Consider the following 27,596-nt stretch of genomic DNA (forward strand, 5'->3'; position numbering starts at 1 on the left):
AAGTTGTAAGCTGTTAAAAGAGAAAGTCAACCAGTTGTTGTAAGTCTCTGCTTTCCATTCCTAACGCCTTTGGGGTACCTTCTGATACAATGATTCTCAGCTTTCTAACACTGTGACCCTTCAGTACCATCCCTCATGTGGTGACCCCAACCATACAATTATTTCGTTGCTACTTCATAACTGTAATTTTGCTGCTGTTATGAATCGTAATGCAGATATCTGATATGTGACCCTCTCAGGGGTCCTGATCAGCCGCTCCTCTGATATCCTCGAAGTTTAACCTCCGTGGATCTTAGTCACGTCTGTTCTCCTCAGAAACTGTCTGCAGCCCTGGCACCGGTCAGTGAGTTGATTGCAGCCCACTGCAGTGCTCCAGAGCCCTCCAGCCTATACCCACTTCCTTGGTGGCGCACACAGCGGTTCCTATCAAATCCAGAGCACGGCAAGGGTGTGTGCAATGCTTTTCTAAAGGGGTTCTTGTTTCTTGGAGGGTACCTGGATTCTAGACATATGATCTTCACGCTGGGTGAGAGCGCCTGGGAAGTATCAACCATGGAGATCCTGGCTTCCTGGGAACAGCTGTGGGACTCTTTCTGACTCGCCTGGCTTCTAATTTTTATTGGCTGTGCGACTGGAAGGTTTTTGTGTGGCGCATTGCAGCAAGCCCCCAGTTTGGTCTCAGAAGAGTCGCTCTGCTTCGGAGGGGAATTGAAAGGAAATGGTCTATTTTTTCAAGACAACGTGTTTCCTCTTTGCTTGCACAGCTCCTGTAGGTGACTGTGCAGTCAGCCCAGCAAGGCATTCTGTTCAGTGGCATCATTTGCTGAGAACGTAGGGAGGAATAAGTCACTGCGTTTCCCATAGGAAGTGGCCTTGGGCTTTATGCAAAGTATGAATCTTCCAACAGTTGCATCCACTGTTTCCTTGAGTTGTAGATATCTCTTTGAACTGACTGGATTGACTTGGTATTTGGTTTAGAGGCCAAATTGTTCCCTTTATTGTTGTAGATTTTGCTTTAAAGTTCTTTTGCTAATACACACACACACACACACACACACATATATATCATATAAATCTTTTTAAAAATAAGTTTATTTAAACAAGAAGATACTTGACTTGAAGGGATTTAAGGATTCGTTCTTTTCCAGTATAATTTACCCCTACTTAAGACAGGTTGCCCTACCTGTAACAGCTACTTATAAAAAAGTTACAAACTTGTCTTTAGTTTCACAATGATAATTGAAAAACATTGACAGTCCCCAAGTGAGCAGAGTATGCAGGCAGTGTATGTCATTGAGCTTTTTAATTCAACCATTGAGAGCAAAATCCCTTACTTGATTTTTAAGAGGAGAGTGGAACGAACATGCCACTAATGGAGGAAGAGGCATTTTCACAGAGCCGGTGCCTTCTCCCACACCAGCACCATCTGATGCTGAACAAAACAGAGCATTGGTTATTTAGTTCGAGGAAGGAAGGAAGGAAGGACACACAGTATGCTTGTGTCCTAATAAAGGAATGGTGAAGGAGAAATGAAAGAAAAGAGAAAACTGGGCTGTTTAGGACCAAACGGAGGCTCTCTAGTTGACAATGTACGCAACACAGTCTTGGAGGAAACAGCAGATTCCCTTTTAGCAGACACTCCTGTCTGCTGCTGGACACAGCAGTTGTCTTCCTCCGCATTCCCAACTGTGCAGATGTGGCCAAGTCATTGATTGTTGCTCGTCAGACTGGAATCTCACCCACCTCGCTAACAAACCTCTCATTCACAATGGACTTCCCTTAGTTTACTAGTGGTGTTTGCTTCTTCATCCTAAACTGTCCCGCAGAGCCACCAAGCCCACCACCTTGAAATTCATGTTATCATTCTTCCCAGTCTTGACTCCTTCCTTGGGTTTCTTATCAGCTGTGGCAAGCGTGGGCGGCTCCTCAGCTGCCACTTCACAAAAGGAGGCACCAGGCACACACCCTGTTCTATTAATCTTACAGACTCCCATCGCTGGCCTTGAAAAGAGCGTTTGTTGTAACTGCAGTCAGTAGTTGGGTTGGTTCACCAAAAATATGTAGATCTGAGGAGAACCTGGCATCAGTCCGGACCCCTGAAAAGGGTGGGGAACCGGTGAGCCCAGTGACTCCACGAGCATGCTCATTAGAGATGGTTAGGAATACATCTACTGTCCACTGCCTCCTTTGGTCTATTCTCTCCTCTGGTTTGATTAGATTTCAGATCTATTATTAGATGTGGGTTTCCAGATTTTCATTCTCTGTCTGAACATGTCAGAGGTGAGAGGCAAAGAAAGGAGAATGGATGAGGCCTCCACTTCCTTCACAATTCGAGTCAAGGATCAGGGTTTAGGTGGTTTGGGTTCAAGTTTTGACCCTTCCCCCAACCCAGTGATAACCTTGAACAACTGCCGGGATTGGCCCAAGGCTGCTAGGCTCCTCTGGAAAGGGAAGAAGAATTCTAGGAATTCTTGTGTGTGTTAAATGAGGAAATGTGTGCAAAGGCTCAAAAAAAAAAAAAAAACACCAAAACCCTCAAGATAAGGTGCTTGGTAGTTGTCAGCGATTACACCTCACAACAGAGCAAAGCGCATGCTTACCCCAATGTCAACCATAGCTGCCCATTTTCTATCCGCCACAGCCACCAGGAGTTACACGCATGGAGTAAGACTCCCACACTGCACCAACCACATTCTATCAGGGGTACCACGTCTTTAGTGTGTGTCTTAGTTAGGATTTCTATTGCTGTAAAGAGACACCATGGCCACCGCCACCCTTATAAAGGAAAAGCATTAAATTGGGGTGACTGGCTTACAGTTCAGAGGCTCAGTCCTTTATCATCATGGCAGGGAGCGTAGCGGTGTTTAGGCAGACGTGGTGCTGGAGAAGGAGCTGAGAGTCCTATATCTTGCCGACTGAAACACTGAGTTAGGTATCCAGTGCCTAGGAAATCTTAAAGCCCACCCTTGCCTCGACAGGCTTCCTCCAACAAGGCCACACCTCTTAAGAGTGCCACTCCCTGAGATTGTGAGCTTTAATTGCATTCTAACTACCACAATGTGTCTCTGATATTATCAAGTTTAAGGATTGTTTCTTAGTGATATTAAAGTGAGTTTTATGTCTGTTCACATGAGGGGAAAATTTGACATTGATGCTAAAAGTCTTTGTTTTTCCTTATAGTAGAAGTCTGATGTTGTGTCTTGTTGAATTTGAAAAGTATTTTTTATGCTGTTTACCTTAATAGGTTCTTATAGAAACTTAATTTTTCTCAGAACTACTCCCGTGTTCAGGTAATACCTGCATTGTTCCCTTTTGCCCCAAAGAGCAGCTTATCACATAACTGATATAGGGACAGAAAATGTTTGGCTGACATCTGAAGTGTGGCGTTCACAATGAGATAGTAGAGACGCTCACTTCCCTCATGAAACGTGCCATCCAGATGTTTCTTAGGAAGACCACGAGGGCTGCAGGGAGAAAAGAAGCGAGGGCCAGACACAAGGAAGATGTAGTGAGGACAAGCGGGCCCTATGGGTTTTGTTTCCAGACCATTTCAGCAAAGGAAAATACACCTTACTACAAATGAATGCTTTTTGTCTTTTTTTTTTTTCAAAAGGAAATAATTACTCTGCAGATCCTGAAATTGACCCAGAAACTGACCCAAGGACCAGACGCTGAGTTCAGATGGTCATTGGAAAGCTGCTAACAGTCCCAGCTGTTTCCTTGGCTGTGGAAAGTCTTTATTTGGCAATGGGGTGTGTACAGGATGTTAAGTTAAAAATACACGTTTCCATTTAACCTCCTTCCAGGGGCACTTGCTTCTATTAAAGAGCCTGTACACAGGAAAGGGATGTAATTTGATTGGTTAGTCGCCTGGATAGGCAAGGCCTTTCCTGGTTTGTAGCAACCTAGAAATGTAAGAGGAGATTTGATGACCGAGCAGGAGACACTATGAATAAATCTGGCTCTCACTGGACTGGTTGGAATCGCTTTCTTTTAAGGCTTTCAAGCATCCATGTGCTGGAGAACCTGGAAATCTACCTGAAAGTAAAGCACTGGGTTTCCATTTCCATTCTCTCCTCTCCAGATGTCTGTCCCCTTTTGAAACACTTGTACCCATTGTAACCTAACACTTGCCTTCTTCAATGATACATAGCTCCAGTTATAGCCAATAATGCAGAGTACAGATAATTTTAAGTTTGTACTTGGGGTCAGAGGGGAAGAGATGACCTTGATATCATATCCAAAATGCCAGCTAAATGAAATTTGTAAAAAACAAGACCATTTTTTCCTTAAGAACTTGCAGCATTAATAGGCTTTAAAACCGGCAGAACGTCCATACCGCCCAGCTACTGCACAAGGACATTCCATATCACCACAGAGATATTTACACGTCCACATTAATTGTCACTCTATTTATGTCGGCAGACGAGTGGATAATGAAAATGTGCTCCATACACACAATGGGATAAAAAAAAATAAATCGTAGAATTTTAAGGAATATGGGTGGGTTTGTAAAGTGTTATGTATTAGGTGAGGTGACCCGAAGTCAGAAAGAAAATCATGTTCTTCTTCATGCGATCCTAGCCTGTAATGTATTTATGTATATGGAAACAGGTGTGAGCGTGGGTGTAGCGTAGTCTACAGTTTAGAAAGGGAGACCAGCGAAGGATTCCATTAGTGGCGGAAGAGGGGGCAGAATGCAGGCTGAAGAGCACATGAGTTGTGAAAAGAGGATCGAAAGCGAATATTTTAGTATAGTTTCAATGTTAGATATTGGGGTATATGCTGAGAGAGCAGAAAAGTAAAGGAGCCAGCCACCCGGGAGACTTCTTACCTCTACCGAATCCTCAGGTGGAAGGGGCAAGTTCCTATGCCTAGGAATCCGCAAGCTGAATGGGACCTGGATCCTGTCTCCACCTCCCTAGTGCTGGGATCAAAAGTGTGAGATCCCAAGTGCTGAGATCAAAGGCGCGTGCCACCGTCTGACCTCTGTGGCTAACTAGTGGCTAGCTCCACCCTCTGATCTTCAGGCAAGCTTTAGAGCACAAAACATCACCATGCATCATCTTTTCTTTTGTGGTAGAGAAATGAATACAAATACAATTGGTAAAAAAGGTGCAAAACCACGATGATGTTCCATGGCTTCGGAATGGCCATTCTAAAGATGGACAGTGTTTGGGAGGGGCGAGGGTTTGAGGGCCACTTAATCTCGCTGATTCGTATTTCATGTCTGAGTATACTACAGTAAAGAGCCATCAGGGTAGCAAATAGCTTTCTCTTTATACTTAGTAATTTAAATGCCAACTTCCTGATGAATATAGTGCATTAAAAATCAATATGCAGTATTGACTTTAGGAAAAGACCTCTTTGTTATGTTTGCTGATAAAGTTGGAGAACTGAACAAACCCTAACTTGGCGAAGGGAAAGTTTTCCTTTAGTGTATATAAACTTTATGTTATAAAGCAAGCTCTTTGAATAATTGTTTCCCAGTTGTGAATGGAGATTGAACTTTCATTCTTTGACTTTTCATTTTCTTTTCAAATCGATACCTTGTGCTTTTAAAGAAATTATACTAGGTTTAAGCACATAACCTGTAATCATTAAAACATGGCCTCCGAATAGTTTCAAATGCTCGTTCATGCCTTGCCACTTAACAAATCGGTGGTACCTCTCTTTCACAGGCCTCCGCAGGATTTCGGCCGCTTTGTCTCCTCTTACTGCCTCCGTCTCTTCACTTCTGAGAACGGTGCTCTGCTTCTGAAATAGATTTCAGCACAGTCCCTTGAAAGGACTTTTTGACCCAATTTTGGGTCACCCCCAAATAGAAAAGCTCTGTGTTGGTTAAACCTCACAGAAAGGTTTCTATGGTAGTTCCTTGTGTTGTTGGCAGGAACTGATCGAGTGCACTGTTTGGGTTCTACTCCCTTGCCCTTACAGTTTACAGCCAGCATGAGAGTAAAGGGGGAAATCAGTTAATACTGCCCTTTTGTTCGTCTTTCATGAGTGTCTTGCAGTATTTACAATGACATAGGGAGATACATGGGCGTACTACTAGTGGGCAGGCAGTTGAATCTAGAGAGCATTTTTTACTTCCTAACACCCTTCCAGCGCTAGTCTCTCTCTCTCTCTCTCTCTCTCTCTCTCTCTCTCTCTCTCTCTCTCTGTGTACTTGAAAACATGATAGGCATTATATGTTGCGATCTGTGTAGATAATGGGTGAACTGCACAAAACCATTTAAAATTCCAAGTTTCACCCAGCACTCGGGAGGCAGAGGCAGGCGGATTTCTGTGAGTTCGAGACCAGCCTGGTCTACAAGAGCTAGTTCCATGACAGGCTCCAAAACCACAGAGAAACCCTGTCTTGAAAAACCAAAAAAAAAAAAAAAAATCCAAGTTTCATAAATAAAAAAATGGTAACTTTGTCTACTAATGTGCTTAATTATTGAAAGGTTAATTTGGATAGAGATCAGCTGGGACTGTTCTTAAAAGCTAACATCTCCGGGAATAATAAGTAATTATGGCTAGCATCCTTTTGCACTATAGAAAGTCCTTAGGGGTCTTTGGTGTTTAGATAATTAATTCATGCTATGCTCATTTGTCTCACACCATCTTCTGGTACCAATGAGAAAGCCTGTTTGTGCATTGTTGGGTAATAGTAGTCTCAAGGCTCACAGGTTGTCCAGGCTGAAGGGCCATGCATCCATAGTCACAGTGTGAAGAATTCTTTTGTCACTATCTTAATTATGGTTTCTATTGCTGTGATAAAAACATCATGACCAAAATCGGCTTAGGAAGGAGAGGGTTTTCTCTCATCATACAGATGGCATCTGTCTCTCAGAAGTCAAGGCAGGGACCTGGAGGCAGGGATGGAGGCAGAGACCTTGGAGAGTAATGCTTACTGGCTTGCTCCTCATGACTTGGTTAGCCTGTTGTCTTATACCATCCAGTACCGTCTGCCCAGGGGAGGCACCATTCACGGTGGCTAAGGCTCTCCCACATCAGTCGCTAAGAAGACACTGCACAGACCTGGATGGACATAGGCCAGTCTAGTAGGAGCATTTTCTTGGTAGAGGTTCTGTCTTCTCAGATAACCCTAGCTTCTGTCAAGTTGACAATAGATGGAAGGAAGGAAGGAAGGAAGGAAGGAAGGAAGGAAGGAAGGAAGGAAGGAAGGAAGGAAGGAGATAGCTAGATCAGGACAGCAGCTAAAACTGACTTTTAAACCAGGAATGATTATGTCATATGTTCAGAACGATAACTCACTATCCCAGCAAGTAGATATATATTATACTAAACACTGAGACCCTCTTTTGAGAAGCTAACATTTAAAAATATCCATGAAGCAAAAACCAATTTTCAACATTTAGGAAATTTTAGAAGTTTTGTGGCTTTAAAAAAAATAATTGAATCAGCTATCTGATTCAAGCTTAAGAAAATGTTTATATTCCTTTTATCTGCAAAATTATCATAGAAATAGCCATCGATGCCTGAAAAGTGCATAAGACATAAGATTTCATGAGCATCCCGACACGAGGTATACAGGTCTATCTTTCCATCCAGCTATCCTAAGTTCTCCTTATGTGGGTTTTAGTCCATCTCTGTCAGTTTCATTTGTAATGTTCTTTTTTCAGAATAAATCATCCTGTTGAGAACAGGGCAAAGTGTATATGCTTGGTGTGTGTGTGTACATGTGTGTGCATGCGTGTGAGTGCAAACATGCGTGCCATGGCACATGTGATTGGCAGATAACTTGGTGGAGTCGGTCACATCATTATGTAGGTTCCAGGGATCACACTCAGGTCACCAGGCGTGCGTGTCAAGCATCACCTTCCATTGAGTCATATTGATGACCCCCAACACAGTGTACATTCCTTTTGTAAATCTTAACCAATCTGCAGTGGAATCTGGGCCCTTTCATTTGGTAACCTAGGGCTACTGTCACATTTCCAAACCTAAGTTCCTTTTGGGACATGAAATTGTTAATATTTTTGTAATTTTTGCTAACCTACCTACTCCCTAAGGAATGTTCTAGACGGTTCTACGAGTGCCATTATTATTAAAAGCTGTGGATATGCATCAAGTCAGTTTCCCCTTTTCCATAACATTCCAGACATTTCTATGTCTTGTTTTTCTAATTTACTGATACAGCCCTCAAGTAAGCTAGATGGAACACTATTTGAGATGAAAATGTTATCCGTCTGGCTTCTGACTTAATGACTTTCTAGCTTTATGATTTAGATAGGTTACTTAACATTACCTGTTCACATCTTACATGGGGCACCAAGTGTTCCTTCTGTGCTCTTCTGTGTGGGCTGTAAACGAGAAAAGGTAAGATTTATAATTCACAGAGTACATATTATCATAAAGAAACGGCAGTAAGTCTCAACAATGAAAGCAATATTTCACATGAGCGTGAACTTGGTCTCATCACAGCACATATAAGTTGTAAAATTTTGCTTAGCATTTTCAGCCTCACCTTTGTCTTCCACAGAAATTATCTGTCTTATGTATATAGGTTTGTTTCCTCTATGTATGTTTGTGCAGCATTTGTGAGCCTGGTACCCACTGAGGCCAGAAAAGGGCATCCCCTGGAACCGGAATTGTGAGCCACTATGTGGGTGCTAGGGCTCAAACCCGGATCCTCTGCAAGAGTAGCCAGTGCTCTGCTCTGCTGAGCCATCTCTCCAGCCCCTTCCATTGAAGCTATGAGACATATTCTTCTTCTTTTTTTGTTGCAAGGTTAAAGTTCCAACACTGAAGGTGTTATCTGCGGGGCTGGGTAATGTTTAGAAAGAACCAGTGATGTAAGAGGCACGGAGATGAGCGGCGGGCATGCAAAGGAAGATGTGTAGAACTGTAGAACTTTACCTCCTAAGATCAAGTCAACGGAACGTGTGGTCAAAGCATAGCCAAAGGAAGAGGAAACTTGGCTTGGTCCACTAAAGAAGTCTTAGGGTAAAAATTGTAGGTAGGGACCCCAGACAGGAAAGGGTATGGCCACATCTACAGAAAGATACTTTAAGTTGGGAAGGGTGGGATGGAAGGCGGATCAGTGATAAAGATGAATCCTTCAATTGAACCATATGGATTAAAATTGGGGAGAACAGAAATTTGAGTAAATACTCCAATGCCGAAGGAAAATTTATATGTGCTGTTGCTTTCATAGTTTAAATCTATTAAATAAACACACATACGTATTGGTTTTGTTGTTCAACTCAGTTTTGTTTCACATTTACTATGAGCCCGAGCATATAGACATTTGTGTGGTTTCTACATAAAATTTGCTTCCTGGTCCCTGCAAACTCCTTCCCAGCTCCAGGATTCTAGCAGAACCAGCTATTGTGGGCCAACCCGTCCTTAAGAGAATCACAGAGGGTGCTTTCCCAAGGCCTTTTCCTCCAAGGTTGCCCATGACCTTAGCCATTGAATCATTTAATTGTTTCTGGCCTCCCAAGCCAGCGATTCGGAGCAGGCAGGGTGGTAGGGTGATGTTATGTCTGAGAGGCTCGAGCCTGTATCCTCACCACACATGAGGCCCACCCTTCCTGGTCTGAGAGCCTCAATGCACAGTGCTTGGCACATAGTGAACACTCAATAAATTGAGTTGTTTTTCTGTCTCTTTGGGGATCTGAAGTAGAGACATTCAAACCTGAGCATGCCCGCAGAGCCGTAGGTTCCCCAACTGAAATTCATGGAGAGACCTGGGCAGACGTGTGTGGATGCAGCTCCAGCCAGTCAGCCTGGGAGAGGTCACTGTTCTGACTTCATAGCAGGGCTAGCCGAGCTTCCTGGGCTTGTGGATCCTAATAAGATTTTTGTCAAGAGGAATGAGTTTTAACTTAATGCCGCATTTTTTAAACTGTGTGTAATGTCATGACAGTTGGAGACGCTTAAGAAAAACAGCCGATAGATATCACTTCTGAGACATCCTGTGCTTTGCCTGTGTTGTGTTTTACCCATCTCTACCCCACAAAGGAGTATTCCTCCGGGTTCCTAGATGAGGAAAACATTGAGTTAGAAGAGAAACTTTTGACAGCCTTACCTGGCCCATATAAACTGTTGTTAAACTATCTCGACTAGGATGTTGCTGTTAACCAAACTCGCAATCACATTCTGGGTTCCGTTTTTGGTGTAATTATGTGTGTATATTATGTGTGTGTGTAGATTATGTTATACCCACTTTCATCGCGTGTATAGGTTCAGAAATCTGCCATCGGATGTATTGTCTTTTAAGATAGTTGCTTGAGAATTTAAGCTTATCCCATCATGACAGACATGGGGAGATACGTCACGTCTTCTACACATTCTAGAACGCCGCCTGGCTGTGGAAGTGTGGACAGATTCTGGCCCGTGTTTCCTACCTGTGGCTGTCTGGGTGCTCCTTCAGATTCCCTTGTTGTGAATGGCTGGCTAGCCCAAGCAGAGCAAAGGCGGGCTTGGCATCCAGCTCCTGACTTACCTGGAGTAACCTGTACTTTACTGCCTTGAGTTCTGCCAATTGGAGAGGCCAAGAAGGGGAGCTGGCCTAAGAGTGCACCACGCCTGCTTTTCCTGAGGCCACGCACACTGTGCCTAGTTGAGTACCTGTCTGTCTTTTGGGATATTCTCAAATAGGTATCCAGAGTTCCGAGGTTGTGGATAAATACCTTTACTCCCCTTGAGAAATGCAGACTGTGGGATAGCTCTATGGGTAAGCATGTATAGAGCGGGCACAAAGTCTTGGGTTTAATTGCCAACACTGAAAACCAAGCAAATAAATAAACTGATACATATAGATAAGCAAAAATTGAGCCAGAAGTTATTTGTTTCACATAAATTTTATATGTCCACAAAAGCAGATTTCACTGGGCAAACAGTCCTGTTAATTGTACTTTGGTCATTTTTCTCAGACTCTAGTACGGATTGCAGTCAAACCTTATCACTTTGACACCATCACGGATACCCACCCTAGAGAACGCTGCCACAGCGGTACGTCCTTCCGCTAAAATAAACACGGAAATAGTGAAGAAAGAGAAATGGCAGACATCTTTTTAAAACATAAACACATGTATGCTTGCATCTCTCTGGGCACACACACACACAGAGCAAAGCCATATCCACACCTAGAAAAAAAAATCTGTGTTTGGCTAAGTATCTCCCCTCTGAGAAGGATTAGCAAGCAGCTCAAGGTCCTCACATAATCATTTTAGAATGGCAAAGGCCTGCTGCATTGTACTGGTCACGCGTGGGATCTGAGCGACTAGACAGCTAGATGAACATGATGACCAGTGGTCCAACTCCAAATGCGGTTACCATGGGAGCCTTTTAGAGGATATATTGGGTTTGTACCCAGTGCCCCACTGGAGCCCTATCCCCACTCTATGGCGCCCTACAAGAGTGGTTTCCTCTCTTTTAGCTGATGCTTTTCCATAGTGGCGCTTTAAAAGAACGTATTTTTTAATTTCTTATTTACAAGTGATACTCTATTTTTTTTTTTTGAGTGTGGTTTTCATCTTACTTAAATAAAAGATTGCTTTTAAATTAACCAGAGACATTTTAAGAGAATCTTGGAAGTGTTGGCGGGGGGAGCATTTTAAAGAACAAAACTTTCGAGAGTTCCAGAACACAATGCTGTTATTTCCCGGGCGGGCTTTTCTGTCCCTACCTAACCCACATCCATGTGTGCAGGCTGCTGGTATGGGCTTGGCAAGCGGCAGATGAAGATGCAGCTGCATCCCTGTGTCCCGCTGCCTGGCTGCCTGTCACCGAGGCCCACAGGGTGCCGAGACTTGAACTGCTGCTGCATTAAGTGCTGTTCCGATCGGTGTTCAGCCTCCCCAGATAGGAATCTGGCTTTGCTCTGCGGCTTACGGAATCCCAGGCTTTCATGTTCCACAGGTGACAACGTCAAAGCGGAGAGCAATTAAGTGTCCGGCACCAGGTCATGAGCCTCATTATCCTGACGGGAACCAGGTTTCCTGACTTCCAACCCCTTGCTTTCCCCTTAAAGGAATGGCTTCATCTTGCTGGCTTGACGTTCCCTGTTTTCCATTTGTAATGTTGGCCCTGGCTCTTCCTTCCCTTGGGTCCTGCGTTAGGTTTTCTGAGTGTTGATGTAACAAAGTACCACGTGCCTGGGTGCCTTCGCACAATAGAAACTAATCTCACACATTTCTGCAAAGTGGAAAATTGTACATCTGGGTGTCTGCGGGGCTGTGCCGCTTTCCCAGAAGCCAGGCCGGCACGATCTCTCCCGTCTCTGTGCCTCCCTCTGTCTTTTTTCTCTCTGTCTGTCTGTCTGTCTGTCTGTCCTTTTCAAGACAGGATCTCACCTGGTCACTCAAGCTGGCCTTGAGTTGGCAATGGTTCCTCCCACCCCCCACCTAGTGCTGGGATTCCAGGTGTGAGCCAGCACACTCTGAGAATCAAAAGGCATTGGCCTTTTCCCTAGCTTTCAGTGTCTTTCATAATCATTCATGTTTCTTGGCTTCTAGACACACCCCTCTGTGATCATGTGATCTCCTTCAGGCATATGTCTGGTGGTCTCTTCTCTTTTGAGGACATCAGGCTATATTTGAGTAGCCCCCCCCCCCAAGTAACCCCCATCTTAGTTTGATTATGTATGCAAAGACCCTACTTCCAAATAATGCTCCACTCCTGTAGATGCAAGGTGGGTTAGAACTTCATCCATCTTTTTAGGGGTGCAGTTTAACCCATAACAGGCCTCCTTAACGTCAACCTTGTTTTAGAACAAGGCAGGTATTTCTAACTCGCGAGGAGAACATAAATGGGGTTTCATTAAACCTGAAGCATCATAGCCAACATTTGTAGTTTATTATAAGAACACATTGGAAAGATTTGTAGTCTATTTGGGATGTGATTTTTGGATTAATTCCTTCCTTAAACCATTTGCTGGGCATAGTGTTTTAAAAGTAGGGAATGACTAGATTCGAAAGCATCTCATTTTCACATTCGGTGTAGCTCGTAGGCTTGTGCGTTTTTAAGAGGATATCTAAATAGGATAGTGTGGAACGCCAGGAGTGTAAGTATTCGCTGATTTTCAGCTTTCTTCCTCACCTGTTTGCACATGCTAAGCCCTAGTTAGACAGCTTCAGGTTGTCCTTGTTGTGGGGCTTTCGGTTTGCTTGCTTCTGTAGCCAGAAAGTCTAGAACAAAATGTTCGCATGAAATATTTAATGGGGTGAATGCCTACAAATTTTAATAAACATTGAAAGTAAGGAACCCCTACTTACCCACTCTGTTTATCCCCTTGGATGGCATAGGTTCATACAATTCTTTGTACTCGGACTCTTTAGTAGTATTTAGTCAATTTAGGAAGAAATGTATATATAACCTTAGTCTGTTATCTTTTAAAAATATTCTAAAACTTGTGAAGAAAGTGTGGGGAGCAGGAGGAGGGGATGGAATGGGAACTGGGCTAGGTATGTAAACTGAGAAAAGATTGTTTTAAAAATAAAAAATAAAAATAATAGAAAAATATCCTAAAACTATGTAATAGGAGTAAATTGCCTTGTCTTTTCTCCCACTAACTTTCATATATGAGTTTCCAATCCCCCTTTAAATTAATGTGGTTGAGCTTCCACCATAGCCTTCCCATAAGGCCATTCCCCACTTCCTATAATCTTACAGGCCTAGGAGAACACTCGCTCCCCTTCTGTCGTTTGGATAATTACGTGTGTTGTGCTCAGTGGTGGCCCTATTAACTCACATGAGTACCGTGGGCTTGCAAAACGGCCTCAGATTTCCATATACTGGAACTGTGAGAATTTTCTGTAATGGCGCTTTAGCAATAATGATGGAGGTGCAGGCATTTCCTGGGGATTAATGACCAGCTGGGAAGAGCCAGTGGTCCTGGGCTCTGCCTCCCAGCCAGCCATTAATTCCAAGAAAATGTCTTTTGCCGAGGTTGTTATTGCTATTATAGGCTTAAAATGGAAAAACATAACAGACATGTGAGTTATTTTTATGGTTCGATGCCGTTTCCAATAGTATGTACCAATTCGAGAAGCTGAATGTGCGCACGCACAAGTGCAGGTCAGGTCGTTTGACTCATCCCCCAGTAATCTATGTTTTATGAATGATTTCACGGTTCTCAGCCATTCTTTCCCACAGAGAAAGAAAGAGAGGGTGGGAAAGGGGAGAGCGAGAGGGAGGGAAGGAGGGAGGGAGGGAGGGAGGGAGGGAGGGAGGGAGGGAGGGAGGGAGGGAGAGAAGAAGAAAGCAAGCAAATAGTTTAGTTTGGGAATTCCTACCTTGGTCTGAGTTTTCCAAGTATCGCACTAAGTGAGATGTTTATGCTCAGGCTTCATGGATCGTCTGAGGGGACTGAGGCATTATTTTCCTTTGTTTTGTTTGTTTTGTTTTGATTTTTTGTGGCAATTATTCTTCAAGACTGAAAAGGGAAACACAACAGCAGCCCTGTAATGATCTTGCTGGGCCTCTCCAGTCTTTCTCTGCTCTTTAACAAGCAACCTACGCTTAGGCCTTTAGATATCGAATATATGAGAAAGGGGTACACAGCCCCGTAAGTCAACACTTCAGGGCTCTATAAAGTATATGAAGTGGTGCAGTTAGAGGAAGGTTCTAATGCCAAGCTTCCTGAACTCCAGACCGGAGTCGGAACGTCGTTCCCCTGTGTTCTTTTCCGAAGCTTGCCCCGTGTTTCTACCTTAATTAGCCATGTTATTTTAATTTAGATTATTAAAAGCCTCTCTAGAAATATTTCACTGAGTTCCTAAGACGGAAGGTCTTGACAGTCCCAGAATGGTGGCACCTCTGATCTTAGGAAGAGATGCTAATGGCGTTACCTAGGTGTACTAGGTGTCACGCCGCCGGGGACATTTTAAACAGCTCATCAGTCAGCGGCTCCACCATTATCAAGCAGCAGCTACAGGCCAGACTTCTTGGAACACTTTTTTAAAAAATGACAGGACACAGGTTGCACTAAGAGAAATACAAGGGAGTGAAGACATTGTCCTCCCCAGCCGTGAAGCTCCTCCCCCTCCAGGCACCTGTCAATAGCACCAGTTCATTGTAAAACTTCTTCCAATGGGAGTGGGTAAGTGGTGTGCTTGGCGGCGTATCTACACATGCGTGGTTCTGATTTCCCTGGTGTGAGGCGGGCGGTCCCTCAGGAGGACCGTGGACGCACGGGAATTGTCTTGCACTCTGTTTTCTCCTGTAATGATACTTCTGCAATGGGTTTGTTATTTGATGCCCTTTACCATAAACTCCCTGGAAAGTGGCTGTTTTTGCTTTTGTTATGGTGTGTGTGTGTGCGTGTGTGTGTGTGTGTGTGCGCATGTGTGTGCGCGTGTGTGTGTAATATCAAAAGTGGTAGTAGATGGTGGTTCCTTCATACACATGAACAGAGAGGAAAAAAGTGTGTGCTGGGTTCCTCAGAGCTCACAAAATGACTCCTTACTCGGAGGTTCAAAAACATTTCCACAGCGTTGTTGTCATTAAATGCTGTGCCCAGAGGACGAACTGCTCTCTGATCTCTTGGCCGTGACACTTAGGGACATAAAGATAAGCGACATCAGTGCCACCCATGTCTTCTGTGAGATTTCAAAACAGGAAGCAGTAGATGCTGGGGAAAATCCTCAAAGCGGGAGACAGACAGAAGTTTCCTCATTTGGACTTTGCTCAACTGCACAGCTTAAGATGAAGTTGTGGGGTACAGGGCATGGTAACATGGAGGCGCAGGGTAACATGGCGGCAGGCGCTTCAGCAGAACTGGAAGGAGATGTGTTACTTCCGCAACTCATTAGTCAGTTATTGAGAAGGGGGAAAGGAACATCTAAAGGAAAATAATTGATGATCATGGTGGACAAAACAGAGCTCCCATCTGGCGAATCTTCTATGTGAATACATTTCTTATATTTTGTTTGCTGCTCTATGCGTGCTGTCCGCTACGAAAATACATTTCTTTCTTTTTCAAAACACTGTATTTGGTATCTGTTTACGTATGTATCATGCATGTATATATCTACCTACATTATTTAAGCAGCTTGTGTATCTGTGGTAATTTTTAATATTTATTTTATGTGTTTGGGTATTTTATCTGTGTACCATGTGTGTGCCTGCTAGAAAAGTGTATCATAGGCCTCAGAACTGGAGTTACGTGTGGCCGTGAGCCAGACTGTAGGTGCTGGGAATTGAACCTGGGTCCTCAGAAAGAATAGCAAGTGCTCTTAACCTTAGACTGATAAACAAAATCTTAAAGAATAAATTCAGTAAGGAAATATGTTACTTTTTATGAATGCACTATACTTTTAAAACTAGCATGTCAACATATATATACATATATGTATGTGTGTATATATATATATACATATATATATATATATGCATCAGTTTATTCACAGACCTTTTCCTAATTCCATAACTTGACTTCTAAATTGAAAGGATATTAACAAAAAAACAACAAAAACACATTGGGTATATTTATTTGTTCTTTGGATCTTTCAGCTTGCAAACTATGTTGTAAAAGGAAAAAGTAAACATTTATGAAATTGCATTAAAATACTGTTTTAAAATGTGTATGACATAAATTGGCATGGTGTGTATACAAAGGAAGCTAGCTGTTGGAAATCACTTCTATCTGAGAAGGTTAAAAAATTAAGGAAAACATCTGTACTAAAAATACAGTGCAGATATTAACACCTAGTAAGTGCCCATGCCCTCAACTAAGGGGAAAAAGTTCTATAGGAAAGGAGTGGAAGTAGAGTGTTGGGTAGACAGGCAACAGTTGTGCACCCAGCTACCTATGCATAGAGTTTGCGGGAGGAAGCTGAGCTGAAGACTGGGAGCCACCGAAGGAAGAGCCAGAGCTTTCTAGAGAGGGGCAAAGACAGAAGGGAGTGTAGACAGTGAGGGGGAAAGAGACTGTGAACCTCTGCGTGCAGAGATGGCAAAGCCTGCCAGCTGCTACCCAAGACCATCATCTTTTCAAGCCACCTCACTGTCTACCCTCTCTCCACCCTTCCCCAGCTCATGAGGGTTGGCTTAGGTCGTACTTTCGTTAGCTCTGGAGACCAGGCTCCCTATTGAGGTACATCCGATGACTCGGCATCCCTGTGGAGCAGGCAAATGAAGCTGGAGAGAGTCCTGTGGGAGCCAGACCATTAAGTCACACTTAGTGACATCCCATTTGCCATCTGGAAAAGATAAAGTTTTGTTGTGCAATTATCTTTATGGGACGGCGTGTTTCTGTTAGCTTACTAAAGTCATTAAGCCAAAACAGGGTACAAGTGCAAGCCGGGTCTCCCAAGTCGCCTGCACCTTCCTCCTCACGCTATGAAGTGTGTATCTGTGAACAGGAGTAAAGTGCCCAGTGTGTTTAAACTAACGGCTTTGACTTCAAGAATCATTAGGCTTCAAAGATATATGTATGTATGTATGTATATACACACACACACACATATACACACACATATATATGTACATGGATGCTTTTGCTGCATGTATATCTGCACACCAGGAGGAAGCATTGGGATTCATGAAACTACAGCTATGCACGTATAAACACTTGTAAGCCACCATGTGGCTGCTGGGAATTGAACTCAGAACCTCTGGAAGAACAGCCAATGAATGAATGCCCTTAGCCACTGAGCCATCTCCAGCCCAAACTGTAGCATTTCTAGCTGAGTTGGTTTGCCATGGGCATTGCACTTGTGCCTAATTTTACCTAAGCAGTTTTAGCAATCTAGCAGAAATGCTCAGTTCTGCAAAGTGAATTGCAGAAAGAAAACCTTTAGTTCTCTGCATGGGAAACAGGCAATGCATAAAGCACCAAAAGTCAGGAATAGTTTCCCACAGCACGGCTCTGACATTTCAGAGCACTTCTAGAATACTATACATGTGCAGTAAACATTTATGGCCATATTTAGGTCCGAGCAGCATGAGGGATTTTGTGCTGGCTCTGGTTGATGAGTACCCCAAACAGGAATCCTTTATGTCTGAGGTATCCATAGTAACTAAGTAGGGCCCATTTCCATTGTACTTATTAGCTTCCAACCTGCTAACCAGGCTTAGGCGCTGTGGGCGCCAGCAGTCCTAATTCATATAACACCCCAGAGAGTAGGTAAGTGCCTTTCAAAAAAAGCAGACTTAAATACGGGGTTTTAAGAGATTTGCGGAATGCCACATAGCAGCCAAGACAGTAATTTTTTGATACAACTGTCAATTTAATTGAGTAGTGTTATATAGACAAAAATCACATAGCAAGAAACAGAATTACGATTATTAAGAAAGTAATAGTGGGCTTTTTGTTTGTTTGTTTGCCTTTGGTGCCTCTTTGAGATAGTCTATTATTGACACCGTTGTTTGCTCTTTTATAAAATAGTGCACATTCGCTGTTTGCCCTCGGCAGGCAACGCCAGCTTTGCTATTCAAGTTCTTACTTTTTCTGTTTTTTTTTTTTTTTTTTTTTTTAAGAGACGGGTTTTTCTGCATAACAGCCCTAGCTGGCCTTAGATCTCACAATGTATACCAGGCTGGCCTCGAACACACAGAGATCCTCTTGCCTCTGATTCCCGACTTCTGGAATTAAAAGCGTGCACCACCACTGCCTAGCATCTTGCTTTTTCTTAACACGGGGAAACATTTGACATGGTAGAAAGATGGCGTGAGTTCCCCACGAGCATCAACAGTGCAGCGTGACTGTAATCTGCCTTCTCCAAGAACGTGCTACAGATGACGTTTGTGCTTTCATTTAGCATTTGTGTGAGGCTTGCGCTTGGCTTCCATTGCAGTCATGATCAATTGCAGCAGGCGAGCCGGTCATCTACATCCCTCAGTTTTATCTACTCGTGACTAGAAAGACCTTGACACATTTTATTCAGATTGACTCATGTGCACATTAACATATTTTTGATAATATGAGAATGAACTTTTTACACTCTACATAAAGTACTCTAAGAGTTAAGCATATATACACTAAAATCACCTGAGGATATGATCTGGAGATTGTTAGAGTTGGAAGAAAAAGAGATCTGGCCCATTATATCCGTTCTTTCTGGGACATTCGTGTAGCTACTTGAAATTTAAGAATGAAATAATTGTAATCTTTCCCCGCTTCTTCCACCTAATACTCTTCATCACAAATGTTAGACAGATTTCAAAGTCCTCAAAAGGCAGCCATCCATGCTTCTTTTTAGTAGAGATAACTTGGGAACGGATGCTCGCGCTGAGCTGAGATGCAGCCAGCTTGTTTCGGTGCTAGTTGGCATTGTGTGTTCTCATTCAACTGGACGCAAATTGTTTGTGGGGAGAGCCGGAAAGGTGAGCAAGAAAATGGGAGAATGAGTTCCATTTGAGTCTCTGGATTCTGCAGAACATAGAGAAAACAGTTTGCATGGAGAGGGGGGAAGCACAAAGAAAATCCAGCACTCCTTAGCTGAGTTAATTCATGCAATGATGGCTTTACGCTACTGCTACCAGCTCAGGGCCTGCCCTTCTTGTCACTGATATTTATGAATGCGACAATGATGTGGACCTGACCTGTTTCTGCAATGGGCAGAAGTTAAATACACTGTGGTGGTGAGTTCTTTTCTCACAGTTGGCTCAGTTGAACTCAACTTTTGGATAGACACTGGCAGCGTGAAATCCGTGTGCCTTGTCGGGGAGGAGAACTTCAATTTGCGAGAGAGACAGAGATAGAGACGGAGACAGGAGTAACATGCTCGGAGGGCATCTGAGCCAGGGGCTGTCCGAATTGGCAACAAGACTTCCCTTAGCAAGTGTTTATAGTGTTTGAGCTACAGAAGTAATGACTGTACAAAGACACGAAGGCCCGAGAACACGGAAATCCCATCCTCATGATACTGACAAACCAATTGGGTACAGCACACACAAATCAACCGAGGCATGCTGCTGCCAAGCTCAAATAGTGTAAAAGTGGAGGATATAAGTCTTGGGGGGACGCAGAGTTGAGGCAAGAGCTATTGAGAACCAGAAGTTTGGGTAGGGTTTGGGAGAAAATGAAAAGAAGATGTGAATCGGTACACTTAAAGTTTCACGTGTAAGATGAAGAGCCCCTCCAGAGCTGGCACATGCTCTCCCTGTCTCACATCCCTGCAGTCCCACCTTGGCTTGTTAGGTTGTCCACAGCCAGTTTCAGTAAGAGTGTAAATGACTAGACTTGGGTACCATGTTGCTAGAAAGACCAAACTTTGGTTCCCAATCTGCCACTGACTATGACACAGAATGAGAACAGGTATCAGAAACAACATGTAGACCTGTCCCCTTTGTTTCCCCATGTCCTCCCCTTTGGGGCCCTTTCACCTTCCTACATTGCTCACAAAAGAGTCTCTGAATATCTGAGAAGGGATAGATGCCCAGTCACCTCCTATAGCTGGCCCCACAAAAAGGGGGGAGAATCTGCCGAGTGCTTCTGGAAGTGGAGACTCTCTGGTGACAGTGAAATCTCAGGGGAGTAAATAGTGGGTATATCGCTGCATTCTTTGAGCCTGGAGCCTCCTTTTTCACTGGGAGAGCAGATAAGTGACCGGTCTTGAAGTATCGTGTTTCCGACTTCTTTGTTCTGCCTTCAGATTTAAAAATGCAAAATTCATTTTTCCTTCGAGTTCAGACCATGTCAAAGAGCATCTCTGAGCTGTAGGTGGCTTTGTAGACGACAAGGAGAAAGCAAGCCCTCATCCTGGCTACTGTCCAGTGAAGATCCAGAGGGGTCGGGTTACTTCCCAGTGGGGTCTGAACTTGAAACAGGAAAGAGGAAACGGGGGTGATGAGTTACACCCTTTGGGCTCAAGTATCATTTACCTCGGAGATGGAGAAAAGGGGAAATGAGAGTGTACTTCTGGATACTGTACCTATAGATCATAACTATCTTCTCCATAGTCCTACATCTCAAAGTACAGTTAAGGAATCAACTGCGAGGTGTCAGAATAACTCAGAACATATGTATTTCTACCAAACCCTTTCTCTGAAATCCCTACTAGATTCGATGAGAATGCTCTTGTCAGCTTTAGTTACGTTTCGGCTCAGCGATGTCTGACCTGGTTGTTAATCCTTTATTGGTTATTAATTCTGTATTTGGTTTTCATTTTTCAAGTAAAGAATAAAAATCACCATTTTACCTAGGCTGGCCTTGAACTTGTAATCATTCAGACTTTGACTTCCAGTGCTGAGGTTATAGGTGTGGCCACCACACATCATGGCTATATATATATATATATATATATATATATATATATATATATACACACACACACACACACACACACACACACACACACACACACACATATGTTCTTGGTAGAATAATAGGACCATGGCATTTTGAGATGGAAACTAAATTAAGAATTGTGACAAAATATAGACATTGTCATGAATGCTGTGGCACTTTGGGTTGCCAGCACACAACATTCAAGTGAGGCTAATGGGGTTCCAATATTTTTTGTACTATATGTACTGTAAGAGATTGGCATTCCTAACCTGATACTTGATCACTGAGGCAAAAAAAAAATTATTAAATAATCAGCTTAGTGAGATTGTAGCTACAAGCAGTTTTCTAAGGATTCAACTCAATACCAAGTAGGCCATGGTTGGGTTTTGTGGAAGACATTCCCTCGGATGTACATTACCCTCTCCATCACCTCGTACCTTTACAAGTCTGGATGAGAGTGGAGAGGGAAGATGGCAGCTCATCCATGAACTCACGGAAGAACCCTTATGGTTGTATGTAGCGCCCCACGTGCTAGCTGGATGGGTTCTCAGCCTGACCTCACATCATAGCTCATGTTCACTCTTACTGTTTGCTAAGGCTAAATGCCACAGAGAGTGTTCTCCATTGGATCAACCCTCAGACACTGTAGAGCATCTTCAATTTCCAGGATTCTCCCTCAGGAAAGACAAAGAGATTGTTGCTCTCTTTCTACTTTTATAAAACAATGGTTGGGAGACAGTTTTCATTTCATTCGGGAGTGTACTATTTTGAGCATCGTTCCACAGTGTTGGCCATGTATATGGGTCCTACTTAATATTCTCAATTCACATGTACTAAAAGCCTACCAAATACCAGTATTAGAGTAGTCTAAAATATTCCTTCAAGACATTTTATTGACAGTTTTATCAAAGAATAAACAGAATGTAAGAAAATTTAAGCAGCTTTCACAGACACACAAGAAAGGCAGTAGTCAGACTGGCTCCTGATCCCAGGTGTATAAGCCACCATGGTCCATGGATTATTTTTTTTTGTATCATACAGCCAACTCAAGTAGAAAAATCAAAGAAATCTTGCGTTTTAGCCCTTCTCATACCTAGCTTTAGGATTAAAGCCATTGATTGTGCTTCACAAAAAAGACATAGTACTTAATATTCATCTTATATTTAATAAATATTTACTAAGCGCATAGCATACATGTAGGTCACTGTAAGTTTTGTGTAAGTAAATCCAACATGGCTTTAGCTGCTTTATAGTTTAGGGGTAAGTCAATTTCAAGGATCACTGTAGGCTTTATTAACATTGTCTCACTGTCTTATATAATCCTAGGGAGTCCTATCAGGTGGTTATTTATGTATCAAGATGTAAGTCATAAACTGTGATCTTATTTCAGCCATGTAAAAGAAGAAAGTCTTTATGCAAAGGAGGTAGTTGGTGCCTCAACTGAGCACTAAGGAATGAAAGGGACTTTAATGGGGGCAACTCACAGAGGAATTTCACGGCAGAGGTCTCCGTGTCATGCCAGGGTAGCCCTGGGTCAGTGGAGGGGAGCAAGTGTAGGGTGGGTTCAATCAAGAGCCTCAAGTTGGGTTTGGGTAGAGAGCTGGGTTGATAGCATAGGGGTGGATGTGAACAGTGAGTCTCCAAAGTAGGTGGGAACAAGTCGGGAGGTAAATGTGACAGGCATATGGTGACTGGGCATTGTGAATGAGAAACTACTCAAGAGTCTAAGCAAGGGAATGGCCAATTCGATCTGAATTGGCATAGAAAGACTGTAGGCACAGCGGCCTCTCATCAGCCACAGCCTAATGACATAAGCGGCACAGCTGTCTGCTATACCAACTTCGTGCTTTAGAATTCAGCTTTTGAAACGCGTTTATGGGCTCAGAGGTGCCTACCAGCAGTCCCAACTATTTCATAAGGTCATGAGTAGGTGTGTGGAGCCTGTCAGGACAATACAGCAAGACCCTGTGTTCCCCATCTCCCAAAATATGTTTTAATGCATATTTTTCTATTTGCAAATGACTGAAAAAAATAAAATAAAAACTAGTGCTTTTTGTTGCATGAAAATGTTATGAGTTCCTGTATTGACAAAATTTTCATGGCACAGTGACTTGTTTGTGAATATATTGCTGGTGGCAGCTCCTTCTGTATCAACAGAGATCAACCTGTCACAGAGATCATCTGATCAACAAAGCCTAGAATATTTATTATCTCACAACAGAACGGGTTCACCAACACCTGCCTTAGTGTCTCTTCCAGGCCTTCTTAATCCATATAAATGGATTTCTTCCTCTAGCGTGTGAATGGAAAACGAATTGAAGTTCATTAACAGAAGCAAGATGCCTCTGGCTTTGCCGCCAGCTATTATTTTTTCCCCTTCTCTGGAGATTTTTGAATGTTCCATGTCTAAATTCCCCAAACTAAAAGTTAATGAGGTGGAATGTGTTTTCTCCATCACCATCTCCCTCTCCTATGGGGATCCCGAAATGCATGGATTTCCCTTTAGTTGAGAGGGCACATTCTTTTGTTAGGCACGTTTAGTTTGTATGCTGGTGGTCAGCTCCACGGAGCTATGTCAAGTGAGCTGTTGGGGTCTGTGAAAATGACCATGTCTGTTGTGTCCATGCCCCATCCTCTGGAGGGTTCAACAACAGAGAAGCCACCTTTGCTTTTAATGACAGACTTAACTTTCCTATTTGAGCTTTCATGCCTCACTGACCTCCAATGGCTTTATGGGTATTACAGACTTGTAACGCAGTGCCAGAACATCCCTGAGTTTGCAGGATTTGGACACAGTAAAAGGAGTCAGCACAGCCTGCTCTTTGTAGATTGAAGGCATCGTGTCATGGCTGGGAACACTCTGCCTTTGTGTGTCTTTCTTCCACTCCTATGGGCTTCCACTCTTGGCCCTTCCTAGAGTACCCCGACAGAACACACCTGAAGTGAGCTTCAAATCACTCCACCCTGAAAAGGCCAAAGTGCTCCCTAGGCCTCTGTTAGTGTTGATGCTTAAACACCTAACACATGTATTGAACTTCTTAGTTACACATTTTTCTACCTTGGATCCCAGAACAAATGCTTAACCTTCTCTGTCCTTTCTTGCCTCCAAGTCCGACAGCTCTTCTGACCCTGCTGCCTGTTGCTCATCCCTCTAGCTTTCCTTCCACGTCTGCACCCTGAGTTAGCTCTACCACATCCTGTCTTCCAGCTACTTCTTGCATTTCAGTGCCCAGCCTCTTGGCTTACTGGAGGGCATCCTGTCCACCTGCCTCATCGTCTGTTCCCAGCACTCACAGCGTCTTGTCATTCAGTACTCATAAATATGCCCTGAACTGTAAGTGGAAACTGCTCTTGTGTCTCCTGGCCGCCCAGACCTGAATAATCCACAGAAACTATATTAATTACAACAGCGCTTGGCCAACAGCTCAGGCATATTTCTACCTACTCCTATATCTTAAATTAACCCATTTCTATTAATCTGTGTCTTGCCACAAGACTGTGTCTTACTGGTAAAGGTTCTGGGTGTCTTTCTCATCTCATTGATTCTGCCTACTCCTCCCCTATATCTCTTCTAGCTGGGCTATATTCTGCCCTGCCATAGGCTAAAGCAGCTTTATTCATTAACCAGTAAGAACAACACATAAACACATATACAGAAAGGACATCTCACATCGTTGAGCCATGTTTCCAGCTTCCTTTTCCTCCATCCACACCACGTCCTTCTTCGTATGAGCTCTGATCAATCTTCTCCTAACTGTCTGAACTCTTAGCTGTCTCTAGTCTTCTCTGCTCACCCCACCGCCAATATCACTCAAGTGTTATTATCAAAGCACAAACCTAGCAAAATCTCTCAATGACTGCCACTCTACCAAGGGATAAAGTCTAAACATTTTATGTGGATAAGCACCAGGGCTGACTTCTAATCTGGGTTCCTACCACCTGCTAGCTGAAGTCTTATCCATAAACAACAGATTTTTGTTGTTGTTGTTGTTGTGGCCAGCTTGCATGGGTTCTTTCACACGTGTGGTCAGATTGTATTTTCTTTACCTCTTTTCTTTTTCCATCAGAAAAAATGTCAACACGTCTCCCCAAAGCCAGTTCCAATAAGTAGTCACTTTTTCAAATCTTGCTATTTCCTCTGCGCCGCCTGCAGTGGACGCACCTGAAGCAGAGCACGTATCCTGACGTGCTGTGGTTGTTCACTAATGTACTTTTCCTGCATGACGCTGTGTGTCGCTGATGTTAGAGCCTGGAGTGTACAGCACAGTGTCCGTCCTAAGAAGCATCTGAGGGATGTGTGTGTCCATGTGGTGGATCTGCGGCTGCATGACCAACCCTTTGGATTCTTGGAGCAAACATTACAACATAGGAACAACAGAAAGAAACTCATTTCCTCTCAGTATCTTTTCTTTTTGGCATCGAGTCAAGTTAATTATACAAGGTTGATTCTAGATGGCAGTAGTTAGTACTCACGGCTCCAGGTGTGTTGTCTCGGAGGACGGCGACAGTTACAGGACAGAAGAAAGACTTTGGTATCTCTGCGGGGACACACATATTGATAAGTTTAGCTTCCCGTAGAACTTGGCAGAAACCGCCTTATTGGACATTTAAATTATACATATATGTGTAATATGCATTTCCATATTTCTAATATACGTATATAATGGTTAATATTTTCTCAAGGGATTCTTAAATTATGGACAACATTTTAAATGGGTGGCCCCAGTATCTGCTTCTCCTCTTTCCAGTCTGTAACCAACCTCATCTCAGGAAAATCGTGTCACATTTTACAAGAGGGTTTTCTACAGGTTTTTCTGCTGCAGAAATATTAGACTCTCAAAGATCTACATGTACTAGGAGGGTCTCACCTCCCTTCATCCAGCCGAGATTTTTGCCCCAGATTAATACTGTTTTAGACCTACTGTGTAATTGGATACTGGAGCCATAGTAGGTTTGGTTTGTTACAAATGTGTAAATGTAAAAAGAATTCCATATGCCAAGTAGCATGTAGTAGTTAATATAAGAAATAATTTCTCCAGTGTATCCCTAAATTGGATTTTCACTCCTCCATTCCCATCCTAGAATACATAGTCACAGTGGCTTACTATAGACTTCTTTGGTTATGTTAATGACACTCAGAGCTGTTATCATTCATAAATGTGGGGTGACCCAAGGCCACTCCCATGGTGGTCACCTGATGCCTCAGCGGGTCCCCTGGTGGGTGACCTGAGGATGCTTGGGAGACAGACAGAAAGAGCTTGGGTATAGAGTTTATTTGGTGGGTTATGGAGAGGGGAGATAGGAGGGAAGGGGAGGAGCGGAAGGGAGAGAAGAAAGAGGCAGAAGCTGCCTCTCCAGAAGAGTGAGGGCAGAGAGAGAACACATGGGACTGTACAAAGCAAGCTGGAAAGGAAGCGGAGATCTGCTTGCCTCAGTGGAAGAGATTGGGAGTGGGTGGAACTTGTTTCTTAAAGGGGCAGGGTACCCAAGTGACAGGCCAGGACAGCAGATTGCAACAATAGCCAGGTTTTTTCACTAATGAATTGGATAATTGTCATTGTGAAGGAGTAAATGATATTATATTCAGGTGATATACTTACATGCATTAGAAACTGCAATTTATAATAACCATGGGGTCCTTAGTTCAAAGACCGGAATGCAGGACAAATAACCCTTATTTGTATTCAGCTTGTTTTTCATAGTATGCCTGGTATCGCTGCTAGTCTGAAGTACTAATTCTGTAGATGCTTGTGTTTCTATTTCTCTTTCCTCTTAGAATTCTTCTAATTATTTTCATAGTAATGGGAGAAAAAATAGGATTAGTAAGTAGCATAGAGCTCTGCTTTCCCAGTGTGTTTCAGAATATTTTATTCAAAATAAAAAGTCCTTGGAGAGAAGCAGTAGAGCTGCAGGCTCTGGCTCGTTCTGGTCTCTGGAAAATCAGGGAAAGACTTTATCTCTTGGTATTGTCTTCGGTTTTTGACAAGACTGTTTCTTTAGGAAGCCTTTGTCTTCCTTTTAACCATGTCTGCAGGAGTGAGCTGCTGCAAGCTGGCTTCTCAAATGCAGAAGTCCTGTCATTTACCATCTGCTTACAGACGGCTTACCTAGCTGCTGTGGTCCACCTCGCTGTACACGCATGGTATTTTAAAGAAATGTTAGGAATTCTGGACTGTGGTGTCCATAGAATGGATTCTAAAAGTTGCTATGAAATTGGTCAGTCATTTGCATTTAAATATTTCTGTAGTTTTTGAATTCAAAATGTATATGGTACACTCCTTCCCAAATCATAGCGCAGAACTCAATACATTAAAACGTGGGCATAAAGCGTCTTTGATGTTTAATATTTGCCCACAGGTTACTTTGCATAAAACAACGAACACCATTTCATTCCTCATTTTAGCAC

The 27,596-nt window shown here is 43.1% G+C and overlaps 1 protein-coding gene across 5 annotated transcripts in view; it reads left to right on the forward strand.

Annotated features, from left to right (window-relative positions):
* The window catches only part of Hmga2 (high mobility group AT-hook 2), a 114,395-nt gene that overhangs the window by 17,169 nt on the left and 69,630 nt on the right, over positions 1–27,596 (forward strand). Inside the window, exon 6 of one of the 5 annotated variants that reach the window (XM_075954222.1) lies at positions 3,614–3,847. The exons of the other annotated variants lie outside the window; for them this stretch is intronic. Within the exon in view, the coding sequence (XP_075810337.1) occupies positions 3,614–3,703 (90 nt within the window). The 3' untranslated portion in view covers positions 3,704–3,847. Of the gene's footprint in view, positions 1–3,613; positions 3,848–27,596 lie in introns of those variants that run through there. 5 annotated transcript variants of the gene reach the window in all.

Source organism: Microtus pennsylvanicus, chromosome 20, assembly GCF_037038515.1.
Source record: "Microtus pennsylvanicus isolate mMicPen1 chromosome 20, mMicPen1.hap1, whole genome shotgun sequence".
Classification (NCBI taxonomy): Eukaryota; Metazoa; Chordata; class Mammalia; order Rodentia; family Cricetidae; genus Microtus; species Microtus pennsylvanicus.